The sequence below is a fragment of the Drosophila arizonae genome, chromosome 4, assembly GCF_054131065.1.
Source record: "Drosophila arizonae isolate 15081-1271.41 chromosome 4, UAZ_ARI_1.0, whole genome shotgun sequence".
NCBI lineage: Eukaryota > Metazoa > Arthropoda > Insecta > Diptera > Drosophilidae > Drosophila > Drosophila arizonae.
The window spans coordinates 8,777,612-8,794,546 of record NC_142924.1 but is presented as its reverse complement, the minus strand read 5'-3'; the positions used below and the strand labels follow the sequence as shown (position 1 = coordinate 8,794,546).

At 46.0% G+C, this 16,935-nt stretch overlaps 1 protein-coding gene across 3 annotated transcripts in view; it reads left to right on the top strand.

Moving 5' to 3' along the window:
- The window catches only part of dpr6 (defective proboscis extension response 6), a 93,614-nt gene that overhangs the window by 58,821 nt on the left and 17,858 nt on the right, over positions 1-16,935 (top strand). For all 3 annotated transcript variants that reach the window (XM_089468801.1, XM_089468799.1, XM_089468802.1), the window contains 3 exons: positions 3,123-3,333; positions 4,003-4,130; positions 7,708-7,876. In XM_089468801.1, coding sequence (XP_089324927.1) covers positions 3,123-3,333; positions 4,003-4,130; positions 7,708-7,876 — 508 coding nt within the window. The remainder of the gene's footprint in view (positions 1-3,122; positions 3,334-4,002; positions 4,131-7,707; positions 7,877-16,935) is intronic.

The window sequence follows — 16,935 nt, the reverse complement described above, 5'->3', positions numbered from 1 at the left end:
CAGCAGCTAGATGGCTAAAACTTTTCGCCTGTTCGTGACGATCCGCTTCAACCTCTAAAGTTTTTTGACATTACCCGCCCCCCATCCGGGCGATGTGTGTCGCTGACGCCCATCCAGCCGGCTGCCACGCCCACCAATTGTTTGGTTATTCTCAGCCTCGCCCAGCTCACTCTGGCTGCTTTCGTAATTGTTGACTTCGTTGATTTGCCAACCTGGTCGACAGACGCGTTGCCAGAATGTAATTCCCCTAGCATGACTGCGAAATTTTTAATTACTTACATGCCCCACCCAATTTGTTGTTGTTTTTTTTTTTTTTTCTTATATTTTTATTTTTGTATTGTCTGCGACGTGCCGAGCTGTGCGGTGCTGCGCAAAAGGACCTTTTCTTGATGGCAGCCTAGAGTGGGAGAGGTCGCGTCCTGCGTCCTGCGCCCTAAGTCCGTATTAAGTTGTTTTCTTTTAGAAATTTAGAAATTGTTTCATTCAGTTCTGCTGTAAGCGGCAGACTGTTATTGCAATTGTTTCCTTTGTTTATCTGCTTTAATTGCGCCCTGCCACGTTGTATCATCTATTTAAGAGACAGCCTGCCAAGCCGTAGCTCCCAAGGCGACCTGCTGCTGCTGCCGCCTGCTGTGAGGGGGGCTCAAGTGGGCACTGATCGACTAAGACTGGTAGCTACACTGCTCAACTAATATGTGAGACTGTAGCCATATTACAGTTATGAAACCTAAAGGATCTCTCAGCAAGAGCTGTTCATAGATATGCTTCGATATGCCTCTCAATGTTTTCAGTTTAGCTTCTGATGATGATAAAGATGATATATGATAAAGGCTTTCTTTAAAACATTAATTACTCATTTGCTCCTTCGGAATATATATTTTGCGTAAAGTGTAAGTTATTAAATGGAATGAAATGTCTGACTGTCAGAAATGCCATCTGTGCGTGACAATTTTTTATCGGCGCCTCTCTGAACTTTTTTAATATGCGTAACAGACAAGTTTATGAATAATTAGGCAGCGAAAGTGTTGCGCAGTGCGATTAATCATTGGAGTCCCCCAAAGAGCGGCACGTGCCCGCTGCCCGGGGTGCACAGCAGGGCAGTGGCACGGCCGGGCAGAGCCGGGAGCTGGGTGGAAACAAGTGCTTGCCGAAAAGATTCGAACGCTCATTAACAAACAATGCGTCGCACGCGGTGCTAAGGCAAACAAACAGGGCTTCAAATGCCAAAAACCAACAAACTTTGAGCACACGCGCTGAACTACCGAGCACTTGACATAAATGCGCCAACGGCAAGAGCAGCCAACAGCAGGAGTAGTAGTAGTGGGGGACGAACTAGAGGAGCAACAGCAGCGGCAGCAGGAGTTTGTGGCACCCAGAAGGACTTGCAGCATGCAGCAACTTTTAATTTCTTGGCAACACACAAAAGCGTCGAGTGGAAGTTGCCACACGTCAGCGACTAACTGCTGTGGGCGGTTGGCTCTTTTTGGCTGGCCACGCCCATTGCAACTCCCGCCATCACGCTGCCACGCCACACTGTCGCCCCCTGCCACAAAACACTTGCAATTGCATTTAAGCGCGAAATTATTTAAACAATTTCGTGAAAATTGCACTCGCCACACGCGTCAACAGCACTTGGCGCAGTCCGAGCCGAGAAAACCAAACAACAAACCGAAACGAGCTCAGCAGGACATGTTGGGTGCGCTTTGATGGGTGTGTGTGTACTTAAAGGGGGGAGTGACATGTGTGTGTGTGTGTGTGTTGCAGCAGAGGCGTTGCTGCTAATATGCTGGAGACTGGGCATAGAAGCAAAGGGGAGCTGCGTGCACTGGGACATTGTCAGGCGATGCGTGTTTTGTTGCAGTTGCTGCTGTTGTTGTTGTTGTTGTTGTTGATGGAGCACAGCGTGCACTTGTTAATTACACTTTAATTTGTTGCGTAAAATGTTTGTTTAATGGCAGCCCCTTGTCGACATGTTTTTCACACTTTTATACACTCATTGCGGCCCACATGCGTCGCACCGACAGTCCGCCAAGTGGCTCCAGCTTGTTCGATGTGCGTGTGTGTGTGTGTGTGTGAGGCTCGCCATTGTTTAGTGTGCAACAACATTTCGTATAATTAAACGCACGCACCAAAATTTGCCACGCCCCGCGTATGAGGGGACTGCAGGCAACATTTTGTAAGTTTTTGAAGCACAGCAACTGCCAACTGCGATAATTTTGCATTTGCATTTGACTTAATAAGTTGTGCATATCAAGTGTCAGACAGAGGCAGCGACAGAGACAGAGACAGCGATAGTGAGAAAGAGAGAGGCAAAGAGAGAGACAGAGAGAGATAGAGTGCAATGCTGTTTAGCATTAAGCTTACAAAGTTGTAACTCAGCGCTGCAAGTACTTAAAAAGTTTGTTATAATTAAGCTAAAGCTAAAAACAACTCAAAACTCACCAGCAGCAAAAGAGCCAAAAAAGCAACTACTGTTTCAAGCGCACTCTCAACATGCCCATGCCCGGATTTATCAAGGACTACGACACGGCCATAAACTTGCCGTAGCCAGACAACAACAACAAGCTCACGTTGCGTATACGTCATGTGTGCCATCAACTTGGATGAGATACGCGTCCATTAACAATGCGAGAATGCGCCATGGCTGCTGATTAATCGCTGAAGGACATCCATCCAGCTCACACACACACAGGCACACACAGTCCGAGAAGAAAGGGATATTGAAGAAGCCCTGCGATACCCTTGCGCATTTCATTCGAATTTGATTGCACTGCGACAGCAATTCGCTTTTCAATTGCTGCATTTTTAATGCCAGCTTTTTACCTCTGACCATAAACAAAAAGATTTTGGGCTGTTATACCCAGCCTTTTGTCAGGCGGCTAGAATGGGGTATGTCGATTATAGGAAGGGCAGAGTGGCAGAGACACATTGGGCAATATCCATTTAAAATTTACCCTTGATCAAATAAGTCACCTCCTTTCGATTATCTTTGCTTTCGTTTCTTGTTGGCCATAAAACATTTCGCCCCCTTGAATTGCCCTCGCTGTGATATCGAGTACTTCATTTGATTGACATTCCGTGCAATATCTTTGTTTGCTTGCTTTTCGTTTTTTTCCATGCAGGTATCCTGGATACGGCATCGGGACATACACATATTGACAGTGGGCTCCTATACGTACACGTCCGATCAGAGGTTTCAGGCCACACATCACCAGGACACCGACGACTGGACGCTGCAGATAAAATGGGCCCAGAAGCGAGATGCGGGCATGTACGAGTGCCAGATATCAACCCAGCCCGTTCGCAGTTATTTTGTACGTCTAAATGTTGTCGGTGAGTACGAATGCGAGTGCGAGCATGAGTCTGAGTAGGTGAAGACAACTGCCCGCTCCCACACAGCGATTACGCTTATGTGTGGAGAGCATCAGCTCAGCATAGGCATTGACATTGGCAGCGGCAGCGACTGGGACAGCGGCGGTGCCTCTGGCTCTCGCTTTGGCTTCATAAAATAAAAAAATCAACCATTTGTCGCAAATAACAAAGCCAAAGGACACTCGCGCCACGAAGGCAAGCAAAAAAGTTGTTGAGCAAATAAATTACATACAGCAAACGAGTGAGGAACACGCACAGCCCAAAGACGCAGAGACGAAGACGACGCCGAGCATAAGGATGAGCACGACGATGAGGATGAGGATGAGGATGAGGTTGGGTACAATGTCGAGTGGCAAGGCGATGGAACGTCGAGGACTTGCTTTTTATACGACAATAATTTCATTTTATCTTGTAGTTTATTATTCTACAGTGTCAGCCAGGCTAGCAGAGCTCGAGCCTCCTACCTATGCGGCCGGCCCGTCAGCTTTGCCCGTGTCTGACTCGTTTAACAGCATTTCTTTTTCCTATGCCCCCATCCTCTCTATACACAGCCTCATCTCGTCTCTCTTTCCATTTTTATTTTTTTCGGTGACTCGTCTGCTGTTTTTCATTGGTGTTTCCTGTTGACAGTGCCAACGGCGACCATACTTGGCGGACCTGACCTTCATGTTGATAAAGGCAGCACCATAAATCTCACTTGCACTGTGAAGTTCAGCCCCGAGCCGCCGGCCTACATATTCTGGTACCATCACGAGGAGGTAATTAAACTTTATTGTAACAATTGTACCGAAAATTTGGTTTCTTCTTGTTTTTCTCTTATTCTATTTGTATCTTTTTCTGTTTTATCTGCCATTGTGACCGTCAGCCTAGCTGACAGTTCAACTAGTTGTTAAAACAAATGAAATATTCCTAATGAGACACAATTTTAATTAGATATTTGCTTGAATTGAATTACAATTTATTTTCACCGATAAATTATCTGTTTCTGCCACGCCCCTGCCCTGAGTCCACGCTGCACTGCAACTTCAATCAGAGAAGTTATCGCTTCACCGCATCTGCACTGCCAGCCGATGACATAATTTGAAGTGACAGTCGCTGATTTTACTGTGCGAATGGCTTTAATGTGCAAATGAACACAGTTGCATGTGGCAAGTGGACAAAAAGTGGGTCAATGGCGCTGCAGTGCAAACATCAGCTGAACATGAAAAACATGAAAACAACAGCCTGCTCATCCAGGTGGTTGCATTATCCTTGGTCGCCTCGCCCTGTTGTCCGACAATTAGTTGTGTTAGTTGCAAGCGATTTAAACAGCATAAACAGCCTGGCTAATTGCGCGGCATTAAAAGCGCTTAAAGCGCTCCATGAGCAGGGTCACTCACAGGGAGAGGGACAGACAGAGAGAGAGAGAGAAAGAGAGAAAGAGAGAGAGGCATTGAGAGTCCTAGACGTGGTCGTTATAGTGCCCAGCTAATTGCAATGCAAATGCCAAGCGAAACAGCGACGAAAAATGGAGTAAAAAAAGAAAAAGAAAATGTGACTTGGGCCAAAGGCAAAGAGAAGGCGCTGGTGCTGGCAACGTGTTAAAAAGTGCACAAATCCTGCTGCCAACTGCTGTTGCAGTTGCTGCCGCTGCCGATGCCGCTGCAGATGCCGCTGCTCCCGCCTCTGCTGCTGCTGCCGCTCACTTCTGGCTGGCACTTGTACTTCTGGAATTTTCTAATTAAAATCCTTGCAGAGCCACGCGCCACAATTGTGTGCCTCTGGCAGGTGGCCGTACAAGAATGTGAGTGTGTGTGTGTAGTGTGTAGTGTGTGGCGTGTGTGTTGGGTGTATGTGCAGCCACAACCTTAGCACAAGTCGAGCGTCCTCGCCCAGGCTGCACAGGGATTATTTACGATCCATGCAAATTTGCTGTTAATTAGTTTAATGGATGGATAAACTTAGTTGATGCACTTGCTGCTGCCAGGCGCTGCGCTTAAATGTATTCAACACTTTTTTCGTTCGCGCACATCCGCTTGCTAATTGTAATTAACGTGTTACATATTTCCTCTCTCGGTGTTGGCTCGCCTGACTCTTGCTTCCCTTGCTTTGCTGGCGTTTCCGCATTGGCTTCTGGCATATGCCCGTCTGAAGCGGGGGTCGGTCATAAGTTGGTTGCGAATTATGACTGGCCATGGCGTAATTAAAGCTGAGCTTAAGTCCAGCTTACGCTGTAACTTCTCGAGCGGCCCTCGCTGACGGCGCTTGTAATATGCAGAACGCTTAAGTGTGCGGTCGGCGAAAGTTTCCTGAACTGTTGAGTGGACTTAGCCAGCTATTAGCTGGCTGTCAGCCTCGGCACCACTGGCAGCTGCTGGTCCGACAGCATGACAGACTTTTATGTACATTTAACTGCTTTGGTTTTTTGTTATGCTCGATTATTGTGCTGCCAAGTGCCACATAAATCGGATATATGCGCATTTTTAGTACTTTTCTTTTTCTTTTATTTGTTTCTGTGTATGTGTGCTCCAAACATCTGCAGTCCCCCAATGGGGTAGTAAAATTGTAAATTTTTGATGCAGCCGCTTCTGTTGCAAAATATTATTCCAATTTACGTGGACAGTGGAGGGGAACGAGTGGGGAGGGCGGTGTCAGTTGCCATTTGGCATTTACCAGTCTGTCCGCTCGTCTGTTGTCCGTCTGTCTGTCTGTCTGACAGCATGCCTGTCAGGGTGAGCCGTCGCTTTCATTAACCAATTTGCGAGGAACAAAAACAACAACAACAACAAAATAACTACAACTACAAGCATTATAATACAAATACGAAATTTATGCTGATAGCGACGACAGCAATGGACTATAATGGCAGCCAGACTTTTGTTAGTTCCCACCCTCCCCGGCCCCTTCATCTGCTCCCTGCCCCGATTCGCGCTGATAGGCAAACTTTTTACTTGCCTGTGCAAAAGTTGTTAAGCCAAAGTTTCGGGCATTGTCATTGTTTTTTTTTTTTTTTTATATATGTCTATCCACATTTTCATACCTACAGCTATACGGCGTATGCCTTAACCGTGGCCATAGAAACAGCTGCATGTACGTTTCCATATCGTCATCATTATCAGCGCCGCCAACTTTTCTTTCATTTTTCATATTATTGCAAATGCCGTCGATTAGTTGAGATTAGACAGCAAATTATGCGCCCGCTCCCCGCTTCCACATTGCCACACTGCCCCTCCAGCCCGCTCTGTCGGCCAAGGGAGGATATACTACAGCTGCTCATTTCCTCTGGCTCTGTTGTTGGCTCCATTTTCTTGTCGCTGTCAACGACATGATGTGTTAATGTCAGCTACTTACTCTGCTCTTTTCCGTCAATTCTCTCTCTCTATCTCTTCTCAATCTGCCCTTGCTCTCTGAACTTGCCCTGTGTATCGATATTGGTATTGGTATTGGTAAATTATTCCGGTATTTGTTTTTGTCAGCGCTTTGAGCATCTGGTCCACTCTCCGACTAAACATGCATCTGGATTTGGCTGCTGTGAGCAGCACTCGGCAGCTGGAAGTCGACAGTCGACATTTGACTTTTGCCCTGCTGTTTACCCCCTATGCCCTAATCGATAATGAAGTTGACTTTGATGGCGGTTGCCATCGGTCGCACAAAAGGCCATCGTCATAATGAGCTCTTAGTCCAAATGAACCCGAATCAGGCGCTCGCCCACTTGATTAGCATAATTTTTGCAGCCAACTAACTATAAGTGGCGCCCACGCTGTCTACTGTCTGCTCACGTCTCTCTTGTGATTCTCTCTCTCCTCTGGGATCTAAAGAGCCTTTAAGTCAACTTTAATCATGCGAGCCGTTATCAAATTCCAATTAAAATCGCAATTTTAAACGCATTTTCGGCTGATGGTCCACAGCAGCATGATGGGCAAAGGGGGGGACATTCATTACTGAACAGTAAACAAGACTCACTGACATGTCGCTGATTTGTAATGTCAGTCAAGCGCAGCTGTTGCTACACTCCACACACATACACACCCACACAGTCAACTGCCCCTCCACCCACTGCTGTCACACGCATTTGAAAATTACAACAAAAATGTAATGCGAAATTCAAGCATACGCGTTAAAAAACACACTCGGGGAAAAAATACAAAGTGAGCGGCACTCGCTTATTATTATTTGCCAGCACCCATCTCTCCATCAGCATAAAAAAAATTACATCTGCTGCTCCTCAGCCATTGTTCTCACATTATGTTTGACTGCTCAGAGCGGGCGGAGCACCCACTCTGCTCTGCCCTGCTCTGCTCTGCCTACACTCACTCACTAACCGGGCCTCTCGGCGTAATGCTCTTCCATTTGCAGGTCATTAATTATGATTCATCAAGAGGCGGCGTGTCGGTAATTACCGAAAAGGGCGATGTGACAACCTCATTTCTGCTCATACAGAATGCAGATCTGGCCGATTCCGGCAAATACTCGTGCGCCCCCTCAAACGCAGATGTTGCCAGTGTGCGTGTGCATGTTCTAAATGGTAAGTACCTACCGACACAACCCGACTACCCGACTACCAGACTACCAGACCACCCGACTACTGCGAGTGCAGCTCACACACACCAACGCACCAACACCCGCCCACACACAGACGTACGCACTCACACAGATTTTAACGCTAATGTATGTACGTGCAGCTACTGTCTGTGCGCTGTGCAAAAAAAGTGTTGCATGCTTCTAGGCGCCGCTCGTAACAGCACAACAAAGCCTGGCACAGTGTGAGATGTGTGCGACTGACTATAAACGTTGTGTTAGTGCTACAAAGTGATTGATTACCTTGGCATATATACGATACAGTAAATGCAGAAGGATACGATTTATTAGCAAAAACTATCGAATAGCTTAAAGACAAGACTATTTTAGCTGCAGACTCTCTGTCATCATTATATTTTGCTACGTTAATTATCTTTTTTGTTTTGTCGATTAGAGGGTATTCTGCAGCCCACATTGAACGTGGTAAACATTACATTACATTACATGAAGTACCAAAGTAGCAGCCGAGGCAGCTGTTGTCCTGCTGCATGCCTCTGTCGCTGATGTTTTTGGCATTTTAGCAAATTCGTGCGCAATTTCCAATGGCGCAGAGGCACAGGGCCGGGACGAGAGCGAGCCACAATGGACACACAATGTTTTTGGGCCCAGGGCCATGGGCAATGGTGCATATAGATCCATGACAGCACAGCGGCAACCGCAACGGTGGGTCATTTTATGAAGTCACAATTGCGTGCGACGGTGTTGCATGCACTTGTCATGTGATTGACGTTGCCGCGAGCTAAGTGGCAAGTCGTGCCAAACGCTAAGCGCCAGGCGGCAGATGGCAAGCGGCAAGCGGCAATTGAAACGGCTAAAGACAATAGATACAAATCAGCTTAGGGCAGAATGGGCGCATGCGAATGTTTTTGTTGTTGTTGCTGTTGTTGGCGCTGGGGCACACAAATGCCACAAAACACGACTTCCGCTTTCAATTTGGCACAGTTCCGACATCTTGTGGCAGCTAGCTGGTCAGTTCGCCGCAAATCTATAAATTGTGCAAGACGCCTGTTCAATTCGTTTGATTTCCACCCGGACTGGCCGCAAAGAACTGCAGCAGCAGAGCGTGAGGCAGCCAAGAAATGGGGCAGCAATATAGATGTTGCCCCAGGCGCCAGTTGTTGCTTGTTTTTGGGCACAAATGAAACACATAATCGCATCAATTATGAGCAAATTAATTAGCACAGTGCGGTTAATTGGCGAGGAAGAGGACGACGAGGACGACGACGATGGCGAACAGACGAAGACGAAGACGAGCAGCAGCCACAGGGCAGCCAAATGAGTGGCAGGGCTGATGGCGTAGTGGCCATTTGGGGCGAGCTCGTATGCGGATGCGAGCGACGTTAACAAATTGCAATCGGGACCTGGAATGGCTGGCAAGGAATTGTTGCAATTTGCCAGTATAATCGCTGTCGATTGGCGTGGATTTGACACAGTTAAAATAAATTACGTAATTGTGAAGGGGAAGCAGCAGCAGCAACGACAACACAAATACAAACAGCAACAGCAACAAGAACAACAACATCGAGTAAAACCACAGAACAATACAATGCCAGTGACAGCACACAGAATGGCATGCAATTTAAGCCGGTGCACACAGCTGGCAATGGGCTTGGCCTGAGGTTAGAGTCTCGATGCCCTCCATGCCAGAGAGCGGCTCCGGCCCCGGTCTGCCCAGCTGGCACGTTTTTCAATCATGCTAACGGCGCCTGGGTGACCAAAGCCGACCGACTCGCCTTCAGCTCCCTGCCGGCTGCCCGCAGCCCTCAGCCTGGTTGGCCGCAGGCCGCAAATGGACCGCAAATGGCAGCGTGCGGAAATCCATGCTGCAGCTATTGTAAACGTTTGCCAGCCATTATGCATGAATGCATAGAAATACGTAGTGTCACACATATACCACACCCCTCACCCCTGCCAGCAGGTGCAGCTGGGCGGTAACAAAATAATGAAGTGGCTGGCAATGCAAACGACCCACAGGCCACACTTTTCACTCTTCCAATCGAAAATACCACACAAAAATACTCGATGCATTCGACGCTCGCATCACATGGAAATACATATACTCTGCCCGAGCTGTCAGTTAAAACTTGGGATTAGGCTTATTTCGAATTAATCTTATTGAAAATGTGATTTTTATCTTGATACACAAATATATTTATTGTTTAAATATTTCATTTCAATTTTCCATTAGAAGCATTTTAAAATGATTCTGTCTGCAGTCATATCTGTCTAGCTTCAGACAGTTTTATGTTTGCGTTAAGCTACATCAGATATGAAATAGAAAAATGTAATTTAGGGATTTTTATTTAATTTTCATATTAATATATGCAGAGCCAGCCAAGACTTTTCTAATAAAAATATAATAATATTCTATTCAAATATGCAAATTTTGTATGCCAAACGTGCGATGTTATCTATTGTTGCTGTTGCTGCTGTTGCTGTTGCTGCTGTTGCTGTCCTCTTGATTGACACCACAACCAATGGCATTTCATGGCTAAGTCGATGACTAACAACAGCAAAATCAGGCTAACCCTCAAAAGCTGGTCCACAGTTGTGGGAGATGTCTCTCTCTCTCTTTCGCTCTCTCTCTTTGTGTGTGTGTGTGTATGGGGTTTTGGGCAACAATGTAGCTGCGATTGCTGACAGCCACTACAATTCACGCGTTAATGGCATCAGTAGCGACAGCAGCAACAGCAACTACGACACCAACAACAGCAGCAACATGGGTGAAGGCAGAAGAACAGGCCGAACAAGGGCAACCCACAAGTTGTGACAGGCAAACAAAACGGAGCCTTCTCTTTGACCAACGTGCAACGTGGACGTGGCCTAACTTGTTAGCCATGACTAACACATACACATACACATACACATAAACCCATACGCACATGCCGTTCATGTCACTACGCAGTTGGCATAACAAACTGCAACAGATAGGAAAATAGAAAGGAGAGAGAGAGAGAGAGAGAGAGAGAGAGACACATTGAAGGGGGCAACAGACAGCGAACGTTATGGCATTTTTGGGGGTCGTAAGGCATGCTACACGCTTATTGACCCACAAAGTTATGCGTAGCGTTCGCATGGAGTGGAGCGTATTGAACCGTTGACACAAAGCCAATGTATGGAAGCGTATCAATAGTATGGAAATGGCCAACTGACAACCTATCTACGTCACTCACTCGCTCTCTCTCTCTCTCTCTCTCTCTCTCTCTCTCTCTCTGTCTCTCTGTCTCTCTCTCTCTCTCTCCCAACCTCGCCCCCTCTCTCTCTCACTCTCTGGTCTGCCTGTCTGGCTCAACCAAGTCAGCCTGCAGCTGTTTCATTTGCAGTCAATCTGCGTGTAGAGCTTCGCTGTTTGAATTCAAATGCTGCTCGTGAACTGCAAAGGTCTCTCGTTGTTTCTTACACTGTGCTACACACGCGCATTTCTATTCACTATCGATCAACATTTACTCAGTTTCTTGCGCATTTTTAAATAACCTTTCCAAGGCTGCCCTGCAAAATATTTGCTGATTAAATTTCTTTGCCTTTGGCTCAACACTCCTTCAATATTTATTTATTATATTAGCTTTGCGCTCATTGAATCGCTCTTAATCTGATTTTGAGTGAATTTCCAAGCTGCAATATTTTTTTCCATTAAAATAAAGTGCTACGCTTAATTTCTAATGGGGTTTTAAGCATAATTTAAAAACTTTTTCCTTGTCATTATATGAGATTTATTTGCGTTTGTTGTTTGTTTGGCGAATGCTATGCAAATAGATTCACAACTAGTCCAAAATGGCTTTAAATAAAGCTGCAACCGCAAACAAAAAACAACATCGACATTTTAATGAAGCACAAAATAAACAAAAACTTTTTCAATGCCATTGAATTGCATGATTAAATGGAGTTTCCAACCACTGTGCGTTGGTCGGACCACCTGTCTGCCTCTCAAACAACAACAGGTGAGGGTGTATGCGGGCAATCGACTGTTGAATTCAGTTAGCGCTTGCTTTCAACTTGCTTAAATCGCTGTGACGGCTCTTCAATTTGGCTTCAAATTGAGCATAATGAAAACTTGCAGCACGGCATTTTTACTGCCTGCTCCCTGCACCTTGCCGCCTCCTGCTTTCTGGTTGCTGGTTGCTGCTTGCTGCTTGCTGCCTGTTGGCATAGTGCGTGCTCCATTCAATTAATGTCCTTGCTATTTTAGTAGTTCGGCGCATGTGGCAGCTGTTGCGGTTATTTGTAAGCTGGCATCCTTGCTCGATTTCATATTGATATTTGTGTGACAGGGCATAAAGTCTTTGCCGGGGCGTAGTTTACACTTGAGAAATCAAACGAAAGCCCCTGACCGAATACATATAACATTCGATGGCAATCAGACCCAGAACAAATGTCCTGCCAGCTGCTGCCGCTGCCCCAGCCAGCAACAACAAAAGTTCAACTTTCGATTTATTTTTGTCAGTTTGAAATTCCTTGGCTATTTGTGTAGCGCTTTTGTTGTCGCACAGCGTTTCCTGTGTCCTGGCTCGATAGCCACTCCAGCTACTAGTGCAGCACCTGCAATAAGACCAAGGGCTCACCACGCTCATCAAATGCCAAATGCCAAGGAGCCATCGGAGCCGCAAAGCCTTGACCTGCCTACTAAGACAACGGATTCACGGCAAGCAGCAGCAGAAGCAGGAGCCACGGCAGCATCAGCGAGAGGAGCAGTCAGTCCAGCTCTCATGGCTCGCTGCACGTATCGAAGTCACTGGCTGCTACACTTGAGCCACACGGCCAAACACACAAATCCTTTGGCCAACTTTAGCTTCGCTTGCAACCTTGTCTCGGTGTGTGTGTGTGCATGTGTGTGTGTGTCTCTGTGTGGGGATTAGCTTTGTATTTTGTCACAGGAAATTACATTTCGCCTTAAGGATGCCAGAGCGCAAAAATTTCGCTTCATTGTTTGCCCTAGTGTGTGTGTGGGTGTGTGAGCGTGTGAGTGGCTAGTGGCTGTGTGGGAGATCGCAGTCCGAAATAAGGTGCATGTCCTGTGCGACGCTTAAGGATTGCCACTATGACTACGACTACGACTATGTTGTCGTTCTATCTAATCGTGTGTACGTGTACAAATGTCGTTGTGTGAGCTCAGGTTCGTTTCGCTCCACTCCGGCTTCGAGCCAACTGGCCAACATCCTTTCACCTGCAGCAAACGTAACTTTGGCTCCATTAGTATTTACACTACAACTTCCAGTTGGCATACATACATGCACAGGTAATAAACACACGCACGCACACACACGTACAAATTCAACACTTCCTGTGTGTGCCTCAGTGTCAGCTCACGTGGTTACATCTCCTGGGCCAAATAACGGCATGTTCCAGCTAGCTGATCTAGAGACAACTAAACTTCGTTCAGCACTTAGCTCCAGCATCAGAGCATCAGAGTCGCATTGCGTTGTGTGCGTGTACATTTAAATGACTCAGATGCCTCCCTGTTGATAGACGCCAAATAAGAAATACACTGCCCGAAAGCAGCTGCACTTTAATTCAGATGTTCGCCACCTGATAGCTGAGCAAATTGGCTCTGGGACTGGGATAAGAGCCGAGCCAAAGGAGTGTGTGGACTGTGGAATGTGAGGAAATCCATTTTAATTACATTGCTGCATTGGAATTTCGAATGGCGAGCGAAATATGATGGCATACAGTGTATTTTAAAATCCCGTTGAGGTATTAATTAATTGTGACAAATGGACCTACAATGAAGGAGATGAGGCTTAAGCCCAAGAGTCGGGGATTATTCAAGTGGCGGAAGTTAAGTTGAAGCGTGGGCAAAATATGAAGAAATTTAAAGCAATCAATTGAAACTAAATTACTGGAGGAAAATCGAATAAGAATCACAAATGCCTGGAATAATATAGATAATTATAAAGCAGGGCTGGCTTATTGCTTTAAACTTAATCATATTACGCTTTGCATATCCAAACTTAGACTCTGCTTCCCTTCCACTAACTTATAGTAAACACAAAATGATATCTTAGCATGTTATCATGTTTTCTTTGAGTGTATCATGCACTGCAGAAGCTCTGGCTAAAAACTTTAGCCACAAGTTATGATAACAGCCGTGAGCTCCTACGCCTCAGTCAAGCTGCCTAGGCTGCCGCCGCTTCCTCCCGCTGTTCATATGAAGTCAATTCTAGGAGATTGCCGTCTAACTTAATTCGGGCCGTGTTCAACGAGCCACTGAAAGCCGCAGCTAGTCTAACCAACTCCTTCATAGCACACGCACGCATGCACACACAAACACACACACAGATACACGCATACACTCATGCACACTCTGGCATAAATCCGCAGCTAATAATATACGGCTTTTGTTTATTAGATTCATACATTTTGCAGGCAACTTGTGTGAAGCGTGCGTGTAGTGTGGGCGGTGTGGTGGGCTGGGGCGTGGCACTCATTATGTTTGCTTTTATGGCCGCACTGCGTGCTTCAATGGGGCACCCAGCACCTCCCAGCAGCCTTCACAGCAGCCGGGCCTCTTTCAGCGCCAGCTTCTGTATGAAGTGATTTTAATAAAATTGGCAAAGCGTGTAGCTGGGTAGGTAAAAACAACTTGGCTAATACTACCGAATGGGAGATGGGTAATGGGTGGCGGACGGAGGGGATGGCTCATGGACTGTGGCAAATGGCATGTAAATCCTGACCAGAAATCGCTGCCGTTGGCATATTTTTTCGGTCTATGACGAAATCGAGCACAAATTGCATGATTTACGTAATGGAATAAATAAAATAAATTGCTTAATTTACTGATAAATTACTTCAGCACACACACACACACACAAACATAGTGTGTTTGGTTGACACACGCACACACACAGTCTGCTTATTAAACACATACCTTGTTTGTATGTGTTGTGGTTGGCTCCTTTGGCTTTTTACTTTGGCACTTTTTGTGAGATTAATTTTGGGCCCGGGGCAGTTTCTAGCAGTGCAACTGCCCAACATACAGAGAGGCACTGCCACACAGCCACACACACACAAATCCACACTCGTATGGGAATGTATAAACTACGGCTACTTAAACTACAAACAAGCAGCTCTATGGCCAGGCAGGGACATGTATACACCTGGCCACAGCCAGCACTGACCTTATCCTGGCCAACTAGCTGCTGGACGACGCATTTGCAGAGCCAGAGCTCCGGTCGAACAGCCCGCACCGCCGACAAGGCTCGTATATTTACAAAAGATTTATGCCAAAAGCTAATTTCATGGAAAAACGTATTGTTCTTGCCAGTTAGCGTATGAATGTGTGTGCGTGTGTGTGTATATATATATATGTGTGGGTGCGGTTGGTTGTGTGTGCTCATGTTTTTAGGTCGAACAAAGGCAGTTTACTGCTTAACTAAAAACAATCTGTCCGCTGTGAGACTTGACTCGAATCTAATTATTTATGTTAATCGCTCTCTAAAGACGTTCAATATATCAAATTTGCACAGATTTATTATGTGCAGCCAGATACAATATAACATTTATCTACTCTATAAATGGACACAGGTGTATATACACCTGTATATATGCAGGTGTGTGTGTGTGTATGCGGTTGTATGCAAAATAAATTTACGGTCGACTGCCTAATTATTATAATCCGTATATTATGCACCACTATCACGGATTACTTTCGAAGTGGTTCATTAAAATGGATTATAGCAATCGGTGCGTGCGTCGGATAAGTTGCCATTCATAAGTTTAAATTATTCAAATATGTATTTCACTCTAATCAAGTGGGCCGCTCAGTGGGCCATTAAAGAGTTGCAGCTGCCAGGAGAGCTCAAAAACGCTCGCAGCTGACTGGAGCCAGCGTGACTGGCTAGCAAACTAATCGAAAGCCAGTAGGTCACTGCGCTGCAAAAACAACAACAACAACAACAACAAAGCAAAGTAAAACAAAGTAAAGCAAAGCAAAGCGAAACAGAGCGCTTGCAATTTGCCCTAGCTAATCTCAAAGGATATAAGCTGTAAAGCAGCTCTCTGGCACACAGCCACCCTCGCCTTCTTCCTTTCTCCCTCTCCCATTCTGCCCCTCCCTAACCCAATCTCCATTTTGCTCACTTACTACAATCAACTCTCTCTCTATAAGTTTGAATTTTCAATTGAAATCTGCTCTTAATATACCCCCAACAGTGCGCACTTACGAGTGTGTTACATATACAAATGTGTGGGTAGACGTGTGTGTGTGTGTGTGCCACCCACTCCGCAGTTCATGTGTCACAGCCGTTTGACCCCAAGCTGATAACTGAGAACAACACGATTCAAAAATATACACACAGGTGAACTCATTCCGGTACGGCCAAAGCGGATATTCAAAATTTAATTAAAAATTTCATTTTTGCAATTTTTGTCTCGCAAACTGTGGATGCCAGAGCCCGGGTGTACCCCGATGCCTCTGCATTTTCAGTATTGGCAGCATTAAGCAGCGGCTCACCTTCATTTCTATGCACTCGCATTCCGATTGCACCAGTGTGCATACAGTGAAACTCAATTATGACAACTCATAGCATCAGCCAGCACACTAAAATGCCAAAAAATTCAATTATCTTCGGTTCGGTTCGGTTGGGTTTGCTCGCCAATGCGATAGATCGCGCAGGCCACGTCCACTCTGTACGGGCCGGAGTCCGTTGCCAACGAGCATTTTGTCATTTCCAAATTTGTCACTTGACATGCGGCAAAAGCAACAACTGTGGTATCTGGACTGTGGCGGCGGCGACGGTGGCGGCGACGGCGAATGTGATTGCGACTGATGTCGGTTGTTGGTGTTGGTTACATGGCATTCAGTGGCATAATGTTGGCTTTAGCATTAATGTCAGTCAATTCCGTGGCGCAGAGCGCAGCAGCCCGTCGTCTCACCCGTGGGAGATATTCACGAATGTGATTTGAAAATCAAGCATTTTTTCCGTTATGTTTTTTTCTCTCTTTTTTGTCGCTTACTGTGAATGCGAATAAAGCGTATCAATCATTCAGTCAAGCATCAAGTGAGCTGAAGTG